This window comes from Leucoraja erinacea, chromosome 25 (genome assembly GCF_028641065.1).
Source record: "Leucoraja erinacea ecotype New England chromosome 25, Leri_hhj_1, whole genome shotgun sequence".
Lineage (NCBI taxonomy): Eukaryota > Metazoa > Chordata > Chondrichthyes > Rajiformes > Rajidae > Leucoraja > Leucoraja erinaceus.
The window spans coordinates 11800634-11824813 of NC_073401.1; the positions used below are offsets into that span (position 1 = coordinate 11800634).

Consider the following 24180-nt stretch of genomic DNA (forward strand, 5'->3'; position numbering starts at 1 on the left):
CTACAAACCTATACGTCTTTGGAGTGTGGTGTGGGAGGAAACGAAAGATCTCTGAGAAAACACAGGGAGGTCACAGGGAGGACGTGCAAACTCCATACAGACAGCACCCGTAGTCGGGATCAAACTTGGGTCTATGGCACTGTAAGGCAGCAACTCTACACATTGCCACTGTTTTATTTCTGTTTCAACTTGATTGTTACGATATGACTGAGTAGATTGAAGGGCACTTAGCATCATCGTTATACGGCATTGAAATGGGTCCTTCGGTCCAATTTGTCCATGCTCATCAAGATGACAATCTAAGCTGGTCCCAATTGGTCCATATCCCTCAATGTTTCCTGTCCAGATGTCACTTAAATGTTGATTCTGTACCTGCCTCAACTACTTCCTCTGGCAGCTCGTACCCACCATCCTCTGTGGAAATACTTGCCCTTGGCTTCCTATTAAATCTTCAATAGTCAAGCGTTATATTGTCACATGTCCCAGACAGAACAAATACATTCTTACCTGCAGCTGCACAACAGAATATTTAAATATTCTTGTTCAGGAAGAAACTGGAGATGATGGTTTGCACTGAAGATAGATGCAATGCTGGAGTATCTCAGCGGGACAGGCAGCATCTCTGAAGAAGAGGTATGGGTGACGTTTCTGGTCGAAACCCGTTTTCAGACTAAGAGTCAGGGAAGGGGGAAGTTAATTTAGTTCAGAGATACTGTGCGGAAACAGGCCCTTCGGTTCACAGAGTTCGCACAGCCCAGCGATCCCCGCTCATTAACACCATCACACAAACATTAGGGACAATTTACACATACACCAAGCCATTTAACTTGCATACCTGTACGTCTTTGGAGTGTGGGAAGAACCCGAAGATCTCTGAGAAAGCCCACGGGAGATTGACAAACTCCGTACCATCAGCACCTGTAGTCGGGATCAAACCTGGGTCTCCGATGCTGCAAGTGCTGTAAGGCAGCAAATCTATCGCTGTGCCACCTTAAACTACCTTATCCTGCCTTAAACTATGCCCTCTAGTTCCTGATCTCACTGTCCATCCCATCCCCCCTGCAAAAAACCTGGGGAAAAGACTGCAATCATCCTATCTTTCCCGTCATGATTTTGAACAACTTTTAAGATCACCCCTCAGCTCCAGAGGCAGTCAAACATTGATAGTTGTTTAAGAAGGAACTGCAGATGGTGGAAAAACATTGGTAGGTTTGTCCACATTAGTCAGACTGGGTGTGGATAGCAAATATAATTTCCTGCAATCCTGCCTGTCAATGTAAGGCCAAATGCTAATTGGAATTACAGTACCTTGTATTTTGCTTGGGCAGTTTACAATCCAGTGGTATGAATATTAATTTCTCTAACTTCAAGTAACCCTTGCTTTCCCCCTCTCTCCATTCCTCCCGCACCCGAGTTTTCTGACTAGTTTCACTGTGCCCTTAATTAATTGTACTGATTGTATGCCTCATTATCACTTTCCGCATGGCCAGCAATGAAGCATTCTACATTACCTTGATCATCGTCAGCTTTGATCTGTCATTTTCACCCTTCCATATCTCTAGTTTCCATCCCCCCTGACTGTCTGAAGAAGGGTCTCGACCTGAAACGTCACCCATTCCTTCTCTCCAGAGATGCTGCCTGTCCCGCTGAGTTACTCCAACATTTTGTGTCTTATCTTCGGTTTAAACCAGCATCCACAGTACCTTCCTACACATTTCAACTGTAGTTCCTTCCTACTCATTTCCTGGAGACGCTGGTGAACCAAATTTTCATAAGAATTCGTCTTGTACTTTTGTGATTATCATTATTGATGCCTTGGCTTAGCTTTTTAATTCCAAATTATTGACTGAATTTAAATTCCATGGCTGTTTGAGTTTAAACCCCGGTCTAAATTCTAATTTGTTATTTTAACGACTGTCTATGTTGCAAGCATTCCTCGAATCTTCATATTGTTGTGGGCAATGTCTCAAATCCCGAGCGTAATGGGCCTGACCCACTTAGTCGATTTTTTTAGGCTTCTAGGCTGTCGCCGGGATGCCACTTGTATGGTCGTGAGTAGTCTCGTCAGTCGCCCAAAAAGTCGTAACGTATTTCTGGTCGGCTGGATTTTGAATTGTTCAAAAATAAATTGGCGACAGTGGGCTTGACGCCAATGAGCGTAGCTTGACTTCTCCTGACGGAGGTGCTGTCGTAGGTTGGCGCCAGTGTGGACCTCAGTGAATTCCATTGGCGACTACCTACATCAACCGGCGACGGGTACCGGCGACTGAATTGTCTTCAGTTGTCGCTGACAGGGTCGTCGTAGTTTGTCTCGGGTGGATGTAGGTTGACTTCGGTTGTCGTGGGTTGTCGCCTGTGTGGTCGTAGGTGGACGTCCTAATGGGTCGCCGGTTGTCGGTAGCTTGCTGTAGCTTGATGTCGCCTAGGTGGTAGGTTGTAGCTAGTTGTAGACTTTATCGTCCGGGGGAGGGGGTCCAGTCGCTGGGTTTTCGGTGACCTGCTACAGCTATGACATTCGCCGGCAGTCGCCTAAAAAAATCACCTCAGTGGGACAGGCCCTTAAAGGTACCAACACAGCAGAAATCGAAAGAGCAACAAATTAACATTTTGGACGATTTTATAACTCAAGTGTAGTTGTATAATACAAAGTTAACAATTTGATCTTTATTTTTCAGCTGCAGAATATACAACCAAATAAAGACATGAGTCTTGCTAGTAATCATAGTCTAGCAGAACAGAATCTGCAGTATCACCCCAAATTGGACGACTTGAAACTTCAATTAACCAGGAAATACCAACAACTACAAACACTGTATGAAGCATATCAGATGAGGAAATCAAGATTAGGTAACTTTTTTGAGTCTCCTTTAACTGTAGCACGCACATGCTTTAAACTGTTTCACCTATAAATACACCTTTAAATGGTTTGGCATTCGGTGTAGCTGTTTACCACTTAATCGCATTTTGATGCAAATACTCAGTATATGTCTTTCCCTTTAATTTTCTTTACAATCATGTTCGTAATGTACAAATGTGCAGTATGTACCACATAGTAAATGTGTTTGAGTAATATGCTAACTGTTCCTACTTCCTAAATACAGGCGCTAACTGTACCTTGAACATCCGTTTTAACCATGAAGAATTAAACATATTTTACCTGGAAGCTTGGAATTACCATGGCTCAATTCATATGTTCGAAGTAATGTTAGGAGCAATGTTAGAAGAACAGGATTACTTGTAACAAAGAGCAAGGCAGCAAAAGATTGTTCATATGTGGGAATCCTGTCAAGGCTACTTTAAGATCCATTCCACAAAGTGGGGTGCATAAATCTAGGCTGACACTACTTCCGTAGTGGAGGAATTGGCTATTGGGCACATTGGAGTGCTGTAAAAGGCACTATATGCAAATCTATTGTTCTAACCCTTGTAAAACATCAAATCTCCATTCAGGTTCTGTCACTGATCAAAGTACATGAAAAACCATCATCAAAACATATTTTAAAAGAACATTATCAGGGACTACGTACCTTAATCACAGTCACTAGGGAATTTTGCCATTACCATGAAGTTTATTAAATCTTTATAAAATATTCACCACTGCTTCATATTGCTGCAATTCTCTTGTTTCAGATGGTGAGGATTTACCTGATGTTTTCTAAGCCATTGAATTAAAAAATAGGAAACCATTCCATGATTTTTCATTGAGAGATTTTTGACGCCACTTTGTGGAATGGATCTTAAATCAAGTTCCCTTGCCTTGACAGGATTCCCACAGATGAACGCACTTTTGCTGCCCTGCTCTTTGCTACAAGTAATGTTCATCTAACATTATTCTAATGTATTGAGTCTAGTATACAGTATCGATTCAACTATTAAAAATTGTTCATGGAACCACATTTTAGAACCACAAAATAATTTAAAGAGTATTTTGTACGGCAGCCAATATCCCCATTAGTACAGTGTTTCAGCTATCTTTTTATAGTGTCACAAAATTTGTCACAAGGTACAGTGATCTAACATTGTGGAATGGATCTTAAAGTTGCATTTCCCTGCTTTGACAGGATAGCCATGGATGAGTAATCATTTGCAGCCCTGCTCTTTGCTATGAGTAATCCTGTTCAACTATTCTTTCTGTTCCTTATTAGTGAATTGGTTGGTTAAAGCTTGCGCACTTGTAAAATTGGGAAAGACATCTATCTTCTATATTACTAAAAGTCTGTTCTTGACCGGTTTTGGCCATCTGTGCTGCGATTTCCGAGAAAACGGCGCCACCTATGGCCGTCATTTTTGGCCACCTCTCTCAGAGCACCCCTCCGCCCCCCTCCGAGGATTTTTCCCGTCGATGAAAATTGACAGAGATATTAATGTTTTTACAAAATCGAAGGTAGACAAAAATGCTGGAGAAACTCAGCGGGTGAGGCAGCATCTATGGAACGAAGGAATAGAAAAGTGGTAGTTTCAAACATTATTCTTTCCACTATTTGGAAAACTTTAAAATTAATTGAATCAAATAGAAGTGTTTTACCCATGGCTCCTCGAGCAACACATCTAGAAGCCCTCACTGTAATTACTATGGTGGTAATCCTATGCCAGATCAGATCACAGTAGGATCAGAGAGGTGTGCCTTCCCAACAGTAATGCTGGGGAAATCCCAGCAATGTTGGTCTCCACCGCTGACCTCCACATAGTTCACAATGGAGTACAGTGACATGCAACGTCATCTGTTGCTCAGTGAACTTGGTTATGGAGCAGGTCTGCTCAAGACCAGGACTTGCTTTTGATGAAGTAGCTGAATGCTAATGGGTTCATTTTAAAACGGATAGCAAGGAAGATTGGGCCCTTCAGATTGAGAGGAGTTCCTAAATAATGTGAAAATACCGTTGAATTATAAATCATCCTTGTTTTTTGGGGGGGAAGGGTGGAATCTGCTTGATTGATTAGTTGGAATTCAAATCAATCTAACTTAGAGCATGAAAAATATCATTAAGACTATTAGGTCTGTGTCCGTGAAGCAGGAGCTATAATGATTAGCTCTGGTGGTGTGATGGTAAATCGATGATTAACAGTTGAAATGTTCATGCATGAACATGCTTTCTTGCATTTAACTTGCAGAAATGAATGATGGAACTGTGAAGAGGTGAGGAATTGTTTATTTTTCATTGACACAACTTTTGATAGCAAAATTAAAATATCGATACCTAATCTTTCAGTGGTGGAGGGAAAGTTGCCTTGCTGCAACATAAGTACTAGTATAGTGAGCCCAGGTTAATTGATGTTAACTGAAGTGAAATTTAAAGTACAAAGGCATACCTTTGCAATGTAAAGTATCCTGCCATTCATTTGACAAAACCAATTTTCATTTAGTATTACTTCAAATACTGTAGAAAGTATTTATTCCAGTGCCTGCATTTCCTTTCAGCGCCAATTATATTTCTATCAATTACTATTCCTTCCAGGCGTGAAATTGCCAGTTCAGTGTCGCTCATAGTTCCTCTTTTTATCTTGCAATAGAACTGAGATTGAATTCTGAATTGGCAAGATTCCTTCTCTTCCGTCCATTTGTGTGCTTTAAAGCAGCCGTTCCCTATATGTCTCTCGAGTGTCCTTGCCTTGCTGCACATTCCAACATGTTAGTAGGATATTTCCGGCCATTGTTGGTCAGTATTGTACTCCACCCAGGTCGGAGTGAGCAAACCATTAGGTGCAAGTTGTTCCATCTTATGTAGTAAATGTTTAGCTAAAGGTAGTGGACATTTTGCACTTAGTAGGAACTGAAACTGGCATTTCAAAAACAAACATTATAAAAGCTTGTCTCTAATGTGATTCTTTTGAAAATAAATTTTGAAATTGATCATTAGGATCAGGCAATTTTTTTTTAAATTTTTTTTTTACATTTCCAGTAAAAATGTATCAAAATAGCCGGAACTTCCTGAAGTATTTCAGCTGCACTCATCCAGGGCATTGATGAGTATTCCATCATGCTCATGACTTGAGCCTTGTTAGATGGTGTACAAGCTTTGTGGATTTTAAAGGCATGTTGCTCTCTGCAGGACTCCCTGCAGCCTCTGTCCTGCCTGGAGCCTCATTATGTATATATGAATACTCCAGATCCTTTCCGGTCAGTGGTAACTCCCAGATGAGAGTGGGGGATTTAATGATGGTACTGCCAGTAAATGTTAGGATAATAGCTGAATTATTTATTTGGATATGTCATTGCTTGGCACTCGTGGTTTGCGAATGTTGCTAGCCACCTATCAGCCGGGGGCTGAATATTGCCCAGATATTGTTCCACTTGGTCGTAATCTATTTGATTTTCTGAGGAGTCATAAATGGCACTGAATGTTGCATAAGCATCAACAATCATCCCTCCTTAGATCTTGCAACTTTGGTAATAAGGATATGAAATTGCAGAAATGGCTAAGGGGACTTAGTAGAGAGATATTTAGTGTTGAGTTAATTGCCCCTTTCTTTCTCTCCATCAGCATCTGACTAATAACGTAAAATGCCCATGAAGCTGGGGAATGATCATTGCTTAGTCATTCAATGCTTTAACACGGGTGGTAGCTGAGACAGAATACGCCATCTGTTTGGAGTAGTAAATCTTTGAAGCGGGTGGAACTAAGGAAGTAAAAGAAATGGGCAATGGAATTTTGTTCCAACATTTTCCTATCGATCATGCAATTAATTGAATAGATCTGTACTGGGCGGCATAGGGCGCAGCAGTAGAGCTGATGCCTTGCAGCGCTTTCAGTGTCAGAGACCCGGGTTTGAACCCGACTACGGGTGCTGTCTGTATGGAGTTTGTACGTTCTCCCCGTGACTGCGTGGGTTTTCTCCGATATCTTCGGTTTCCTCCCACACTCCACAGACGTACAAGTTTGTAGTCTGAAGAAGGGTTTCGGCCCGAAACGTTGCCTATTTCCTTCGCTCCATAGATGCTGCTGCACCCGCTGAGTTTCTCCAGCTTTTTTGTGTACCTTCGATTCTCCAGCATCTGCAGTTCCTTCTTAAACAAAGTTTGTAGGTTAATTGGCTTGGTATTCATGTAAAAATTGTCCCTATTGTGTGTAGGGTAGGGTTAATATATGGGGCTCCCTGGTCAGCGTGGTCTTGGTGGGCCGAAAGGCCTGTTTCTACGCTGTATATCTAAACTAAACTAAAAAACTAATAAGCTCATTGGAACAATCATGCTGCAGATGTGATGTGCATTCCCCAAGTAGAATTTAAGTGTATTTGCAAAATTTAACCCTTTCTTTTTTTTTAACAAAAAAGCTTTGGAATTCATTGTTTAAAATCTTACATTTTCATTGTGGAAATTTGACTTTGAAACAATTTTTCTCTTCACCTTCACAGATAGTCAATCCGGTACTTCCCTGGACACGCTACTTGCACTCCTACAGACTGAAGGAGCAAAGATTGAAGAGGAAACTGAGGTGATTTCTTGTGATTCAGTTTATGCAAGTCGCTTGCTCAGTAAACTATGCAGGCTATGACACACAGGATCGCTGACATTAACTCTTGAGCTGGCTAAGTGCAGTTGTGTTTGGTGCCCTTTTAATAGGACAATCATTGCCCTTAAATGTTGAGGTAGAAGTGTGAGGCTTTGCAAAATAATTTGATCAGGATAATCTGTGTTCCACATTGTCAAATAGGCCATGCTATTTAATTTTGAAGTTACCTGCTGGAGGTGTAGTGGTAGATTTGCAGCCTTGCAGTGCCAGAGACCCAGGTTCAATCCTGACCACGGTGCTGTTTGTACGGAGGAGCAGGGAGTTTCTACTGCAGTTGTACAGGGTCTTGGTGAGACCACACCTGGAGTATTGCGTACAGTTTTGGTCTCCTAATCTGAGGAAAGACATTCTTGCTATAGAGGGAGTACAGAGAAGGTTCACCAGACTGATTCCTGGGATGACAGGATTTTCATATGAAGAAAGACTGGATAGACTTGGCTTGTACACACTAGAATTTAGAAGATTGAGGGGGGATCTTATAGAAACTTACAAAATTCTTAAGGGGTTGGACAGGCTAGATGCAGGAAGATTATTCCCGATGTTGGGGAAGTCCAGAATAAGGGGTCACAGTTTAAGGATAAGAGGGAAGTCTTATAGGACCGAGATGAGAAATGGCCTACTCCTGCACCTATTTTCTATGTTTCTTTGTTCATTCTCCCCATGATCATGTGGTTTTTTTCCAGGTGCTCCGGTATCCTCCCACCCTCCAAAAACATGCAGGTTTCTAGGTTAATAGGCTTTGGTAAAATTGTAAATTGTCCCTTATATGTAGGATAGTGTAAGTGTCTGGGGTGATTGCTGGTCGCCGCGGAGTCGTTGGGCTGAAGGCCGTGTTTCCACACTGTCTCTGAAGTCCCCGGAATCTTTGTTTATAAACCAGGTATAGAAAATGCAATGTAATTATATGCTGTGGCGCTGTTTTGTTCTTCAAATGTTGTACTATTGCTGCCTATTTAAAATCTTCAAAAGGCATGCAAGTATGACATGATTTAAATTATTAAATCTGAGTTCCTTCTCCCATTTCGGTTCTTGTTTTGTGTATTGAAGTCATTCTGACCAAAGGAGACCACACAACCTCTACTGTAAACAGGAACAAGTCAGCCTAGTAATTCCATGATAATGACAGTCCCTTCAGTCATCGCCACTTTCAGGTATCTGGACACCGGAAGGCTGGATTGTAATTGTGTATAGTTTTTCCGCTGACTATATAACCTACAACAAAAATCTTTTCACTGTACCTCGGTATATGTGACGAGCAAAACTACGGACTCGCTTCCTGTTTTGTCTCTCTGGAATCCACAGCTTCTAAGGCTTCCCCTTCGTTATGGATGACATGACCTCAACAGCCTTCATTCCATTTCTTGCAATTAAGCTTTCACCACTTGCGTTCCAAAACCAGAATTAAGAGCCCTTGTCGTAGTCTCTCATATCTCCTGCCCGTGTCTAACAGACTGTACACCATTTCCAACGTCTGCCTTCACCATGTGCATCATTCCCTTTCTTAACCTTTCAACATTCTATTTATTTCTCTGCATTCCCAGCCACAGTATTGCAAATTCAGGTGGTGCTAAGTTTGTCCTTCACTGGTTCCCTGCGTTCTCAAAATATTATTGTCAGATGAAAAGTTAATTGACTTGTTTAAATTCCAATTTCTTGTTTGCATCTTACAGAGCCATACTGGGGCATCAATCACAACATGAAAGACGTGGTGTGTCTGTGTTTCATCTGACTATTTGGTTCTTATCCAGCCTCCATTTGACATCTCTCTGCTCTGCCCACTTTTCCAGTGTCCTGCCGTTTAGGCCGAACACTGGACAAGTGACGGAGCAAAGAGAGATGTCAAATGGAGGCTGGATAAGAACCAAATCGGCACATTATTGCTCCCAGACTTGAATGGATTCAACTAATTTAGATAATCATTCTCCTATTCCCATTTGTTCCTTGAGCAGACCCATCTTGTCTCTTTCTGCTGTGCATCATTATCATTTAATCACATCTAGCCTATCCACACCTGACTTTTTCATTCCTCCCTGCCCCCCCCCCCCCCCCCCCAAACTCCCATCGGCATCTCGTTACCGTTTGAAAATGTTCCAGTCCTGTTCAAGGCCGTAAACCACAGATGCAGTCTGATCGAACTGTGTCTAGCATTTTGCTATTTCAGATTTATAAGGGCGGCATTGTGGCGTCATTGAAAGAGCTGCTGCCTCTCAGCACCAGAGTCCTGGATACAATCCTCTTCTTGGTGTTGTATGTGAAGTTTGCATGTAGTCTGCTGGCAGTGTGAGTTTCCTGCGGTGTGCTGATTTCCCTCCACGTCCCAATGATATGTGGGCTTGTAGGCTCATTGGCTTCTGTAATTTGCCCCTTGTGTGTAGGGAGTGGTTGAGAAAATGGAATAACACAGAACTAGTTTGAACTGTTTCCATGCTGAAGGTGTAAAACAAAAAACATGTCATGGCATCTGCAGTGTTTTATTACTGATCAAAAAACTGATTGTTTTAATCTCTACTTTTTTAGATCATGGCTCAAGATTTTCTAGACGGTGAAGTACCCTTGGATGTGTTTATTGAACAGTATCCAACAAAACGCAAACTGGCACATCAACGGCGGGTAAAAATTGAGAAGCTGCAGGAAATGGTCATTAAAGGGCCAAGGTTAATCCGGCCCCAGTTACCCCAGGCACAAAAGCAACCGGAGCCAGCACAGACAACCTGGAATTCCACCGCTGCAGAAGGCAACGCTCCCACCGTGATGCCTCGGAGGGTTCCACCACTACCGCCCCAAGCAGGAGCCTCTCCCACCCCTTTTACAAGTGCAGCCCTGGGAGCAACATTGGTACCGCCATACCCTGCTCCTTCTTTCCCCCCCATCCCACCAAGATCGGGGAACACTCCTCCAACCTTCGTGTCTCCGCTCCAGTACAGGCCACCTTGCCCTCAGAAAGCGGGGCAACATCCTCCTCAACCTGGCTTTATTTTCTAGTAATCCTGCAAAACGGGTTCCAAGTGCATTCTTTGCAAAGATACTGCTGCAGCATTTGTTGTCTGTTGCGTACGTGAACTGTGTTCTTTTAAGAGAATGTTATTGGCAGACTGCAGATCAGTAGTTGGCATGGCATTATTTCATTGAGAATTTCTTAAATCACGTGCAGCCACAAAGTTCTATTTTGTGAAGCATTTTGGACGGAAGACGCAACATAATGGGGCCTTTCTGTAATTCTGAGTCATTTAACTTCTGAAATCTTTTTGCACTTTTTGCAGGGACGTTGAGAAGTTCTTTAGCAGCAACTGCCATGAAACTACAAGTTTGACAGTCAGTTGACACACAAGTTATAGAAATGTACTTTCTGATGAAAAATGGTATTTCCTCTTCTTTCAAGTACTGTGATGAAGCATAGACTGTGTATAACTACGTAGTTTTTATAGGAGGGCAATTTGTATTCAGAGTTTCAGGGCTCTGAGGTTTGTGCCTATGTGATTGGGTATACTTTTCATAATCATTTTTCACACTTTTGTCCTGCTTTGAAGGAAGGGATTTCATTGTGTTATTTCAGCAAGAACATTATAGATTTATTAAATCCTGATTACTACAAGTTCTGAAAAATAACTTTGAATGTTTGTCATGTACACACTAAAACTAAACAGCTCTGATGGAAAGTCAGCTTATTTTGACACATTTGATGTTTAACTTTTAAAATGCTTGTGCTAGTAAAATGGTCTCAAGATTTAGTCAAAATAGGCAATTATTCATTTGGTGTTTATTATGTTCCCAACCATGGGAGGCACTACAATAATACCCAGATTTGCAAACGGGACGGGTTCTTGGAAAATGAAGTGCTTCTTTGTCGGGAGAATGGTGGCTTTTTGTTATAACAAAAAACAGTTTCAAAAGTTGAAGATCAATACCCCAAAGAGTCAGCACTTGTAGCAAAAAAATTGTAGATCAAACGTTTGTAAATCAAGGAATTACTGGTAGCATGCAAACTTGTTTGATAATGCTCTACCACATTCTTTGTGTGCAAGAATCATAATCTGGGGCCTGTTGTCAAAACTGGATTTCACTTCGTTAACTGAATACCATGAAATATGTACCATGAAATATGTACTTTAAAATTGTGAATGTGAACAGTTTTCAAACTGGAGTGTTTGGTAACTGTTCTGACGTGTATTAGTAAAAAATAAATACCCTTTTATTTTTAATGGTAAGCCATGTAACGTTTCTGCATATTTAGTTCTATTTAGGGCTCTAGACAGATGGACCTTATTTATTTGCAAGCTCAGTGTCATCTGCGGCTGTATGTTATGTGCCTTAGCAATATTGAAAATGAGGGACAATTGGAAAGTCTTTTACTTGTGATAGCACCATAGGTTTTCATGTTTTTGTTAAGGGGGGTGGAGTGTTGAAGCTAATCAAAATATTTGACTTATTTAAACTAAAATTTATAAATTTAGATTTAACGACTAATCAATAATAAAATTAAGTAAATGAGTTGATAGTAACATGTGCAAAACGACACTGCTGCAAATGACTGAGATTAAACTTTCTCTTGTGGTTTCCTGAAATTAAACAGTTCCATTCATTCAGTACTTTGATCAAGTCATCTAGTAACATTTTAAACACAGTTGCGGAGTGTACTGCTGAATGATGATGACTTTGAATGAAGTTGTCTTGAAAGGGCCCCAGGATTGTCCCAACTACAGCTCGTTCATCAGTAACTGGAAACAACTTTTATGTTAACGGTGAACTGTGTCTCTCACAAAAAATCCTACACTCCAATTTCAGATGTTTTAACTAAATTGTTTGACCGTACAAGTCTTATAGTTCACGACTGCTGTCATTAATGTAGTGGTGAGCTAAAAAGGTTACCTCAATATTTTAATCATGTTCTATTAATAAAATGCATTGTACTATATCCACTCTCCGATGTCTTTATTTTCATCGCCACATTGTGAACGGTTGGCTCTACTGTGTGCATCAGAATTGGATTTGCTAAGTTGAAGTATTTAAAGTTGCATTTGAATATAGCTCTTCTGTGGTAAAAGTTGTCACCTAACTTTTTTGAATTTTCTATGGACAAAACTCTCTTAAATTCTACCTTATTAGTCTGTTTATTAGATTTAAATTGCCTATATTTGTAAAAATACAGTACAGAATGCAATTTTAGTTAAAAATGATACATTCCCAGTGGAGCTTAAAGTTTTGAATCTCAGCGGGTGCAGCAGCATCTATGGAACGAAGGAAATAGGCAACGTTTCGGACGGAAACGTTACCTATTTCCTTCGCTCCATAGATGCTGCTGCACCCGCTGAGTTTCTCCAGCATTTCTGTGTACCTTCGATTTTCCAGCATCTGCGGTTCCTTCTTAAACACTTAAAGTTTTGAATAATGGCTTAAGACATTTTTATATCCAGTATATATGTGTATATTTTTCTAATGTTTTTGATCTTTATATTTAATATTTAACATATTCCACTGCTACTAACTCATTATATAAATCCCTGCAATTAAACTATTTTTTGTACAAACATTTTTTAATCATCTTTAGGTAAAAGGTTCTTACAGTAATCTTGGAAGTATTTATGAGAATTGAATTTTACAGGTCTCATTACTGAAAACTCAATAGATTCCAGGATGTTTCCTTTCAAAACCTTCATAATTGTGCCGCAATGTGTGAAAGTGGCTATTCTCATTTCATAGTGCTTCATCTGTTTCAATGAAAGAACTTTTCTCATATCACACGTTGGATAAATCCCAAATGAGAATGGGACAGTAATGCTAATAAATCCACTATTTATTGTGTATACTTACCCATCTTTTGAATTAAAATTAGATGCTAGCTATTGTTTAAAAGTAGAAAATTTTAAAAGCCATTTATTTTAAAGTTGCATGAATTAATTGCAAATTATTGTTGAAACAAATTTCAATTCTTGCATCAGCTGCCCTGGTACAGAGGCATTGGCTTTACAATCTAAAACACTTGGATCATATTTCTTTGCTTTATCATAGTTACAAATGGGTTGCTGAAATTCTGGTAACCATGGTTGACACAAGTGATCAATCAAACTGGGTCACGTAAAGGCCTTGACTCGCATCTTGGGTGGTTTGCAGTTGTCCATACCTCATTGCAATTAAAATATCCATGCCTCATTCAGACATTTGTAATGATGTCTTGTCTGCTGTGAAGTTTAATGCAAGTTGTAAACGTCTGCATTTTGCGTTTGTGTATTAATGTGGATTCTGTATTTCATCCCAATCAGCAGCAACCTCCTGCCACCAATGCAACTTTTATACAGTACTTATAACGTAACAACATGTGATGCTTTGGAATTTCAACAGTTTGGCTTTTATAATGATGTTATTGTCACCTGTGTTACAAAACGAGGCACGACTCCAGAAAGTAGTTATCCATAAGTGCAGTGGTCAAACTTGGAGCAAGCGTATGAGAAGAGAAGACCACAGTGATAGACAATGGGTGGATGTGATGCATCTGCATAGGCAGCAATGCAAGAGCAGTGTAAGATTAGATATGAGGGGGGCATGGACATAGGTGTGTTGGGGAGCAAGTGAGCAATAGGTAATAGACAATAGATTCAGGTGTAGGCAATTCAGCCCTTCGAGCCAGCACAGCCATTCAATGTGATCACCCCCAATCAGTACCCCGTTCCTGCCTTCTCCCCTAGCAGCCAGCGGTATGAACATTGATTTCTCTAATTTCAGGTAGTCCCTACTTTCTCCTCCCCTTCTCAGCTCTCCCTCAGCCCACTGTCTCCACCTCTTCCTTTCTTTTTGCCCCCCCCACCCTCACATCCGTTTGAAGAAGGGTCTCGACCCAAAACATTGCCTATTTCCTTCGCTCCATAGATGCTGCCTCACCCGCTGTGTTTCTCCAGCATTTTTGTCTACCTTTGATTTTCCAGCATCTGCAGTTCCTTCTTAAATATAAAAACTGATCAGGTCTTCACCCAACAATGGTAAGAAGAATTAAGAGAGTTCGGTATTCTGAAAAATGCAAGGAATGATGGGATTTGTCAAAAGTCACAAGCGGTTAAAAAAAAACTCGGCAGCCGTGCTGCGGCATAGACAGAGACCTGCACCTCATCTGCAGCCGGGACCGAGCCCAGGTCTCCGGCACCGCAACCGCTGCCGAACCACCACTGGACCGTACCCCACCCCCTGTCTGGGGGCAGTCAGATGGGAGCGGAGCCCCCAGGCCCACAGCCAGTGCTGAGAAGCAGCGCTAAATCCAGCTCAACTCTGTCTGTCTCGCTGGGTTAACCCACAGCCCTGCCTGGATTGACGGGACACTAGCCCGGAGCCGTGGAATTAGTGCTGCTTCTACGCGCTGGCTGTAAGCCTGGGCCATCGTTCCCGCAAGTCCAGGCAGGGCTGTAGGTTAACCCGGTGGGATAGGCAGATTTGAGCTGGATTTAGCGCTGTTTCTCCGCGCTGGCTGTAGGCCTGGGGGCGCCGCTCCCATCTGACCCACTGTCTCTGGCCGCCCCCGGACGTGGGGAGGGGGGGCACTCGGGAAGGGACGGGGATGGTCCAGTGGCGGTTCGGCACCGACTGCGGATGAGGCGCCGGTCTGTGTCCATGCCGCAGCACGGCTGACAAGTGTTTTTCGCTTGTGACCTATGACCTGGGCTTGCGCAGTCGGAATATGGAACTCGCTTATAGGTCCAATTATAATTCTCTTTGTAATTGGCATATATGACAAGCTCAGTGACGTGCATTTGAATATTGGCCAGTTGTATCACCCACCTGGGTAACACGTTTCCTCTTCTGTTGTTAAGACTAATGGTTTTTAAGGTGTTGCACTTATAATGTTGTTATATTGCATTGTGTAACACCTTGCTCTGAATATTGTGGAGCTGTTCTTGCAGCAGTAATGGATATCCTGTATCGACCTAAACTTCCCTGAGTTTTCAAGGATAGTTTCATCATTCCAATGAATATCATAAGCATAAGAGTCCTTGCATCAGAAAATGTATTCATGTTTATCAAATTGTTCCAATGGCTTTAACTATTGACTGCCTCTATCCCAGTTTTTATTTGGAGCTCATTCTCTGGATTAATATGGGTTGCATCCAGATCCATGTTTGATCCTCATTACCAAACCTGGACTCGGGTGGGTTTAAGACCTAGTTGGCTTCAGTTGTTTAAGGCTAGGGAAGATAAATTAGTCATTAGAAATTATTGACAGCTGCCTAGTGACCTACTTTGTTTGGGAGTGCATGCCTACTTTGTTTGGGAGTGCATGCCTACTTTGTTTGGGAGTGCATGCCTACTTTGTTTGGGAGTGCATGCCAAGACAAGATCAAGTGACAAGATGAGTAGAGGAAGGAAGGCAACATTTTTGATTTAGAAATCTTGTTTTTGTATTGACAGTTTGTTGTTGCTGCCTTCTGCCTGAACCATGGTCTTGTGACAGAGCAAGACAAGCTATTTTTAAGCTTCAAGTTAAAGTACTGAACAAAAACAAGCATTTAGGTGTAGAAAATTCTCAAATTTCTGAAGCCTAATTGTTTGATTAGGAATTCGAAATGTGTGTGCATATTTCAAATATTCACTACATATTAAGCGGTTTGCTCTGGTTAAGTGAATCTTGTTCGCTTTGAACTTGTTTTTCCCATTGTTCAGTGACTCCTTCAGTGATTTGGCACAGTTGCACAATCTCTGCAGGTCATCTTCTGGGTTAGGGAAGGGTTTTGGTCCTTTGATCTGTTTGTAACCCCACAGTACTTCACAGAAAGGCTGTCCAACAAAATATGGAACAGAAGCTTGGTCAGGGGTGGATACTTCAAAGTAATGGGTCGAGATGGAACTGGATTCTCAGCTGTTAATAAATGAAAGCATGATTGCCAACGGGTAAGGGATAAAAAAAGCAAATATTCACAAAGCCCAGTGGGCAGCAAGGTGGTGTAGCCCATAGTAGCGCCAGGGACATGGGTTCCATCCTGATTACATGCGCTGTCTGGTAGCATTTTGTTTGTTCTACCCAAGACCTGTGTGGATTTCATCCCATGCTCCAAAGATGTACAGGTTTGTAGGCTAATTGGCTTGGTGTAAATGTAAATTGTCCCTGATGTGTGTAGGATAGTGTTAATGTGCAGGGGTCAGTGCAGAATCGGTGAACCAACAGTTTCCGCACTGTATTACTAAACTAAAATCCAGAATTAGAGATGCTTGGGTCTTGATCTTTAGGTAAGAGTAAGCGTGAACTTGGATGGATTTGAAAATTAATTGGACAGTAATTAGTGGACGAGTAGGCAGCAATGTCAAATGTTAATGGGGAAGATGGGATCTGTAGTCTGAAAGCAACTGAAGTTGTTTGGTTGAGTGGGGGGGGGGGTTAAGAAAGATTTGCACATGTTCATAAATAGGAGTGAAAGATAAGGGGCAACTGGCCAATGTTCTAGAAGTAGATTAATGCAATCATGGGGATTGAAGCTGCAGACTAAATTGTAGTCACATTTTTCTTCATATTTGAATGAAGACCAAGGCAAGCTGTCTTGAGTCTGAAAATTGAAGTGGAGCATTGCTCCTGGTTCTTGTATGATTTGAATTCTGGCACAGTTTGTATTACCATTCATGATCGCTGACAACAGTGCTTGTACTCATGATCTGCAACAAACTCCAACAATCAGAGGCAATCTTGCTATTTTGGTGCCAAACTAGATTTTCTGGATTGAGTTCAGGCAGTGATAGAGATACTTAAAAAAAAAAAATAATAATAATAATAATAATAGTGTTATTCTCCTGTGAATCAGAAGTTCAAAAGGAATGTGGGGAAACCTCACCTGGTGAACCAGTTGGTTAACAAAGCATCAGGACTCTCAGAGACGATTGAGTTTTACTGAACCCATTTTGCAAGTGATTGATGTGGGTAAAGGCAGTAGAGGAGCAGTTAATGTTTCAGTTTAAAGACCTGGCATCAGAACTAGGTAAAGGGTTTTATGAAGGAGGATAATGAGAATGGAGTGGATACAAACGCTAAACAGTAAGCTGATGGTAACTAGCTGATTTTGTCTGGGCGTAATAATGGAAGATGGGAATGGGGCAGTGGATGGGAATGGGGCAATGTTAAAGCAAGGATGAGGGGGACCCTATCTGTGCTTGGGGCAGGAGGGGGTCGGAGAACTGCAAGAAATGGGTGTGGCTGAGAGTCCAGTCAATTATAGTACAGGGAAAGGCTTCACTGAGGAAAAAGAAAATGGTGCCTGAAAGAACTGCAGATGCTGTTTCGCACCAACATTAATGCTCTTGGCACAGCTTTCAACTTGAATATTCAAAGAGAAACTGAGATCAATCTTCAATTCAAAGGAAGCAGCGGATCAGCTGTTCCAACGGATACAAGATTTCCTTGACTTTTGAATCTTTAGTTACATCTGATATACAAAAATAATATACATACTCAGTTTATTTCAAATTTCACGTTAAAATTCCTAGGTTTCTCATAAAATTCAATACAGCTGAAGACAAATGTTCATTGGGCAAATTATGTTCTATTGCTAATAAATACACCACACCTATTAAAATTTTCACATACATACAAAATACTTTATACTGCATTTCCCAGAAATTGTAGTTTTAAAAGTATATGCAAAGCTGAAACTACTTAATCTTTCATTATTTAGGTTGCATTCCAGCAACCAAACAAATATCCTGGCCCAGTAGTAAATGTACAGTGTACTAAACAGTCTTTATTTAAAAAAACAATAATAACTGTCTGATTTTTTGAAGGACTGATTAAAGGCTAGAATGAACGGCTGTTTCCATTTCATCCTGCATGACCAATTTGAAATGTTGCCTATTAATGTGAAATTAGCTCCTATAATTTGCTTTGCACTATTTTAATTCGATAAGGGGCTCATCAAAAAAGTAAAACTGGCACGTTTATGGAATGTGACACTGCCATCCGATGTGCTTGACTTGTAAAGAATGCAGAGTCTTGTTCTGTTCCAATATAATGCAGCCACCTTCATGTTTCCTTATTGAGAGTTCCGTAAATGAGAAGCATAAGCCAGGTCCGATGCATTTAACTGCAAAATATTGAATAATTACAAGTCAAAAATAATCCAACACACTTGGTCACAAGACTTTAAATACAGAGGCTGCGGTGGAAAAATTGCTTCCCATCGTTCTGCATAATTTTTACTTCAACTGGGTGACGTATCTTGGAACATCCTAAAGATGCCAAATCAACGGTGTAATTCTCGATCTAGATCCTTTCATCCAAGAAGTCACTCATTTTTGCAATTAACAGTACAGGTGCACAACCTTTCATCCGAAGATCCAAATAACGAAAACCACCGAATAGCGACATTTTTTCAGTCCTTGAAAAAAGGTCCTTGAAAACGTTCACCGAGGGCGGCCCGCAGAGGTGACAGCGGAACCTCCGGTCGGTCCTCGAAGAAAGGGGAACTAAAGCCCCATTCATAAAAGAGAAGGTGAGGGTATATTGCGCGGGAGGGTTAATAATTGACAATCTGCTGCTGCCTGCCCGCTGAGGTTAAAAAGTTCCCACGGTAGACTCACGATACACATTGTATCGTGAGTCTTGCGTGGGAACTTTTTTAACTCAGCAGGCAGCAGCAAATTGTCGCTCCCTTCAGTTTCACCCCACCTACACCCCTCTGCTTCCCGGCCATGTGTGTGACCCCTTCCCTCCCCTCTCCAGCTCCCCGCGCATTGCACCGGCGCGGGGGCTTTGCACGGTCTTCACGTCGGAGCTAGTGCCAGTCAACTGAGACGTCAGGACCAACGGGACATCGACCCCCAGGCCCACTGCAAGCACGGAGATCCCAGAGACCCACAGCCAGCAGCAGCCCAGCCCCGTTCCAACTCCAGAGGAACACGCTCCCCGTAGGGACTGAAGCTGATGGTGTGCAAGGTGCGTCTTGGTCTTGAGGTTGCGGATGAGGGGGCGCAGCTCGGGCTGTGACGTCTCCGGCCACCCCCTGTACAGGAGCTGAGACTGGGAACTGTGGGGTTGTTTGCAGTTGCAGAGGGAGGGGGCAAGGGCGGTACAGTTCCCAGTCTCAGCTCCAGTCCAGAGGGGTGACCGGAGACGTCAGGACCAACGGGACACCGACTGCAAGCACGGAGATCCCAGAGACTCACAGCCAGCAGCAACTCTAGCCCAGCCCCGCTCCAACTCCAGAGGAACCCGGGTTGCGGATGAGGGGGCGCAGCTCGGGCTGTGGGCGAACTGCCACTTGTCGCTGTAGCGGCGCATCGGGGAGCGGGTTCCTGTTGGTCCTGACGTCTCCGGCCACCCCCCTGGACAGGAGCTGAGAGACGTCAGGACCACCAGAAGCCGCTCCCCGATGGGCCGCTACAGCGACAAGTGGCAGTTCGCCCACAGCCCGAGCTGCGCCCCCTCATCGGGACACCGACCCCCAGGCCCACTGCAAGCACGGAGATCCCAGAGACACACAGCCAGCAACAACTCTAGCCCAGCCCCGCTCCAACTCCAGAGGAACCCGGGTTGCGGATGAGGGGGCGCAGCTCGGGCTGTGGGCGAACTGCCACTTGTCGCCGTAGCGGCCCATCGGGCAGCGGATTCCTCTGGAGTTGGAGGGACAGGGAGACACAGCGGCTTTTGAGAATGGTGGGCAATCACTTCCAAAGTTCTGCCCACACACTCAGTACACCTCTCCTACACTTGTCTCCCGCACTAAGATCATCTCGCAGAGAAGGATCCCAGCCTAACCCTCCCTATTCTCTCCTATTCTGCAAGAAAAACCTACATTGAAGACTCAAACTCGCGATCGAGTAACTGCCGGGATCGAGGCGCAAACTCGCGACCTTACGGATACGAGCCGAGCACTCTACCACTGAGCCAGCCGTTAAAATCTACGCTAAAAATCTTCCATTCCGAAAACCGAAAAATTCTGAATTACGAAAAGTGTCTGGTCCCAAGGCTTTCGGATAAAAGGTTGTGCACCTGTAGTAGTAAAAGTTGGACCTGATTACACTTGCCTGTGAATCTTTTTTTGGTGGGATATTTGGCTTTTGAGAAAGTGGTGGCTTCCTTGAAACCTCGGGTTTTGAAGGCAGTTTATCTTCCAATATTTCATCGTTGGTTCCTCCCAGATCATAATGTTTCTTTCGAAGATCTCCAAGCTTCATTCGTTCCTGCTCCAGTTTATTTTCCAATTCCAGTACTTTCACCTAAACAGAAGCAGTTAGTATGTAAGGATAGGCCACCTGCCTCCTGATTTAAACACCAACCCCATATGTCAATACCCTTAAATTCTGGATAATGTTGTGAACATACATGGGGACTGAGCCTCCAGTCCCCTTGGGTAGAACATTTCACAGGATTCACACTCTGTGCGTGTGTGTACTTTTAATACCTGATATCAATACTTAATTTCAGTACTAAGAGCCTAACACTTTAAAACTATCCTGGCCTCCAGCCATGAGTAAACATCATCATAGTATCTTCCCCCTCAAGCCTGTCAGATTTGTGTATTTCAATAAGATAACCACCGGGTGGCGCCGTCAGCAATGGCAGCCTCGCCTACAGCCTGTCTTTTTGTCTTTTTTTGTTACTTTTAGTGTGTTATAAAAACTGTGTGTTCATGTTCTCTGGTTTGTTTTATGTGGTGGGGTGGGGCGAGGGTCGGGGAAAACTTTTTTTTTTAATCTCTTACCATGCCGGAGATGTGATTTTTTTTTTTTTGATTTTTTTTTCCGGATCGTATCTCCGGTCGCTCTGCGGCCTAATATGGAGCTGTAGGCCTTGCTCGACACTGACTTTGAGCCCCACCGTGGGACCGTGGACATGCCATCGGAGCCTGGAATCGACGCGGCCTGTGGATTTCAACATCGAGGAGCTCGCAGTCTCAGGTAGAGACGGATGTTGGGAAGCTCCAAGCCACAGGAGGCTCAACCAATCCCGACTCTGGAGTCCGATGGCCCAGCGTGAAGAGCTGAGATCCCCCCCCCCGATGCAGGAGCTTGATCGCCCCGATGTGGGGGGCTCGACCACCGGTCGCGGGAGCGAAGATCGCCCCGACCGCGGGTGAACAAAGAAGGGAAGAATATTGAACTTTTTTGCCTTCCATCACAGTGACGAATGTGGGGGAGTCGCTGTGGTAGACGTTCATGTTAAACAATTAATTTGGGTATCTTGTTGCTCTTTATTGGTAGGACTATGGCAATATGAATTTCACAGCACCTTAATTGGTACGTGACAATAAACCAACCTTGAAGAGCACCGCTTGTTCTAAGGCAGAGATTAGGCAGTTAAATAGATTCTTGATTAATACGGGTGTCAGGGGTAGAGGGGGGTTAGGAGGGCAAGATCGATCAGCCATGATTGAATGGCGGAATTGCCTAATTCTGCTCCTATCACTTATGACCTTTCGAGTATAAGAGCCTGTAAGCATATGCCAGGTTTGGAGAGGGTGCAGAAGAGGTTATTATCGGAATAGTGTCAGATTAGGAAAAGGGGGGGTGCAGCGAGACCTGGGTGTCCTTGTACATCAGTCACTGAAAGTAAGCATGCAGGTACAGCAGGCAGTGAAGAAAGCAAAGTGAGAGGATTTGAGTATAGTGGCAAAGAGGTCCTACTGCAGTTGTACAGGATCCTGGTGAGACCACACCTGGAGTATTGTGTGCAGTTTTGGTCTCCTAACTTGAGGAAGAACATTCTTGCTATTGAAGGAGCGCAGCGTAGGTTCACCAGGTTAATTCCCAGGATGGCGGAACTGACATATGATGAAATAATAGATCGACTGGGATTATATTCGCTGGAATTTAGAAGAATGAGAGGGGATCTTATAGAAACATAAAATTCTTAAGGGTTTGGACAGGCTAGATGCAGGAAAAATGTTCCCGATGTTTGGGGGAGTGGAAAAACATTTTCACTCGGAGTTGTGAATTTGTGGAATTCTCTGCCACAGAAGGCAGTGGAGGCCAATTCACTGGATGTTTTTGAGAGTTAGGTTTAGCTCTTAGGGCTAATGGGATATGGGAAGAAAGCAGGAATGGGGTACTGATTTTGGATGCTCAGCCATATTGATCATATTGAATGGCGATGCTGGCTCGAAGGGCTGAATGGCCCGACTCCTACACCTGTTTTCTATGTTTCCTTGAATGCAGCTTGGATTAGATTGGCTATATGGAGAGGATGAATGTAGATTGTTTTCTCTGGAGTGTCAGAGGTTGAGAGGAGACTTGATAGACATACAAAATTAGGGGCAGCATAGATAGGGTAGACAGTCAGAACCTTTTCCCTGGGCTATAAACTACATTATCTGGTGACAATCTAAAATTAGTAGTGTACCTGTGTTTCAATCTCCTGCTTTTTAAGCTTAATCCTTGAGATTCCTGAAAAATCCATTGTATCTGGAAAAAATATTGAAACGGGGATGTCACTACCCAAGTACAAATGAAGACAATGCATAATATCAAACTGCATGTCAGGTGAGGTAAGGGGATGCGCTGTTACCCTCGTGCAGTCGGTTTACCTTTGTCTTCGATCTGTTCCTGTCCTGACTTTGTTGATGCCACCACATTGGCCGCCATCTCATTCACGTGCCGAGAGGCTTGTTGTAGGCGGGACAGGTTTCTGCTGCTCCGGTCTGCTTTCACCTAGATCACAGCAACAGTGTTCATGATTGGGCGGGTTGCATTAGCAAAAGTGTAGACGGGAAACGGGGAAAGGTGTGTGGCCGCAGACTGTGGAGAGGGACATGACAATGGACCAATCACTAGGGTGCAGGAATTGAGGCTGTGTTGTCGGGTGAGGTGAAGGGATGCGTTGGGCTAGGAACTCGATGGGTCAATTACAAACAATGGAATCAATCTCTACCTGATACTATCTGTGACCACTCCCATTTATAGTTTTATTTCGGATGATCCTATTTCTGGAAGACAATTTATAACTTTTTACCGAAGCCATTAATCTACAACCCTGCATGTCTTTGGAGTGTTGGAGGAATCCGGAGCACCCGGGGAAAACCCACACGGTGACGGAAAACGTACAAACTCAATCTCTGCACGCCAAAAAAAAACAAAAGCATTACCTCTAGATTTCACCCCCTCGATCCCTGGGGCAAGAACTCGAAAACCGAGCACTGAATGTGTGAAATAAAACTCCCACAAACTTGCATCTTTTGTGAGGTAATGAACCACCTTTTCAGATGGATAAATGCATCAAAGTTGATCAGTTACAGTTTTATCAAAAAAGTCCAGTTCCATCAGTCTGAAGAAGGATCCTGACCCAAAACTTCCCCTGTCCATTCCATTCCCAGAAAATCACAAAGAGTTGGATTAGCTCAGCAGGTCAGGCAGCAGCACTGGAGCACATAGACTGGCTGGAGAAGGGTGCCAACCCAAAACATCACCTATCCATGTTCTCCAGAGATGCTGCCTGACCCGCTGAGTTACCCCTGACACATTTTTCTGCAAATCAGCATCTGGAGATCATTGTGTCTTGGAGTTTAATCAATTAAATGATCCACATCATTGACCTGAATCAGTACAAATTATTTCAGGCTACACTAGAAAAGCCAAGGTAGACAAAAATGCTGGAGAAACTCAGCGAGTACCGCAGCATCTATGGAGCGAAGGAAATAGGCAACATTTTGGGCAGAAACCCTTCTTCAGCCACCTCTATAATACCCAAAGTGGCCACAGTTGCTGTTTCCATTGG

The 24180-nt window shown here is 43.0% G+C and overlaps 2 protein-coding genes across 2 annotated transcripts in view; one reads left to right on the plus strand and one right to left on the minus strand.

The window, feature by feature from the left end:
- Positions 1-12423, plus strand: part of vps37ba (VPS37B subunit of ESCRT-I a) — a 338119-nt gene extending 325696 nt beyond the window's left edge. Inside the window, exons 3-5 of the mRNA XM_055655678.1 lie at positions 2676-2847; positions 7354-7433; positions 10029-12423. Coding sequence (XP_055511653.1) covers positions 2676-2847; positions 7354-7433; positions 10029-10493 — 717 coding nt within the window. The 3' untranslated portion in view covers positions 10494-12423. The remainder of the gene's footprint in view (positions 1-2675; positions 2848-7353; positions 7434-10028) is intronic.
- A 5459-nt stretch (positions 12424-17882) lies between these two features.
- On the minus strand, positions 17883-23276 carry LOC129709375 (huntingtin-interacting protein 1-related protein). Its single transcript, XM_055655684.1, has 4 exons — positions 22994-23276; positions 22810-22871; positions 20496-20687; positions 17883-18553 (listed from the first exon to the last, which is right to left on the minus strand). The coding sequence occupies exons 1-4, from the start codon at positions 23049-23051 to the stop codon at positions 18503-18505; spliced, it is 363 nt and encodes a 120-aa protein (XP_055511659.1). The 5' UTR covers positions 23052-23276; the 3' UTR covers positions 17883-18502.
- Between the last annotated feature and the right edge of the window lie 904 nt (positions 23277-24180).

Excerpts from the sequence above, each read along its gene's own strand:
- LOC129709375 (XM_055655684.1), bottom strand. The coding sequence starts at position 23,051 with ATGGCGGCCAATGTGGTGGCATCAACAAAGTCAGGACAGGAACAGATC. Across the intron at positions 22,872-22,993 it reads GGAACAGATCGAAGACAAAG|ATACAATGGATTTTTCAGGA; the intron begins GTAAACCGACTG and ends TATTTTTTCCAG. Across the intron at positions 18,554-20,495 it reads CACCAAAAAAAGATTCACAG|TTAAATGCATCGGACCTGGC; the intron begins GCAAGTGTAATC and ends AATATTTTGCAG.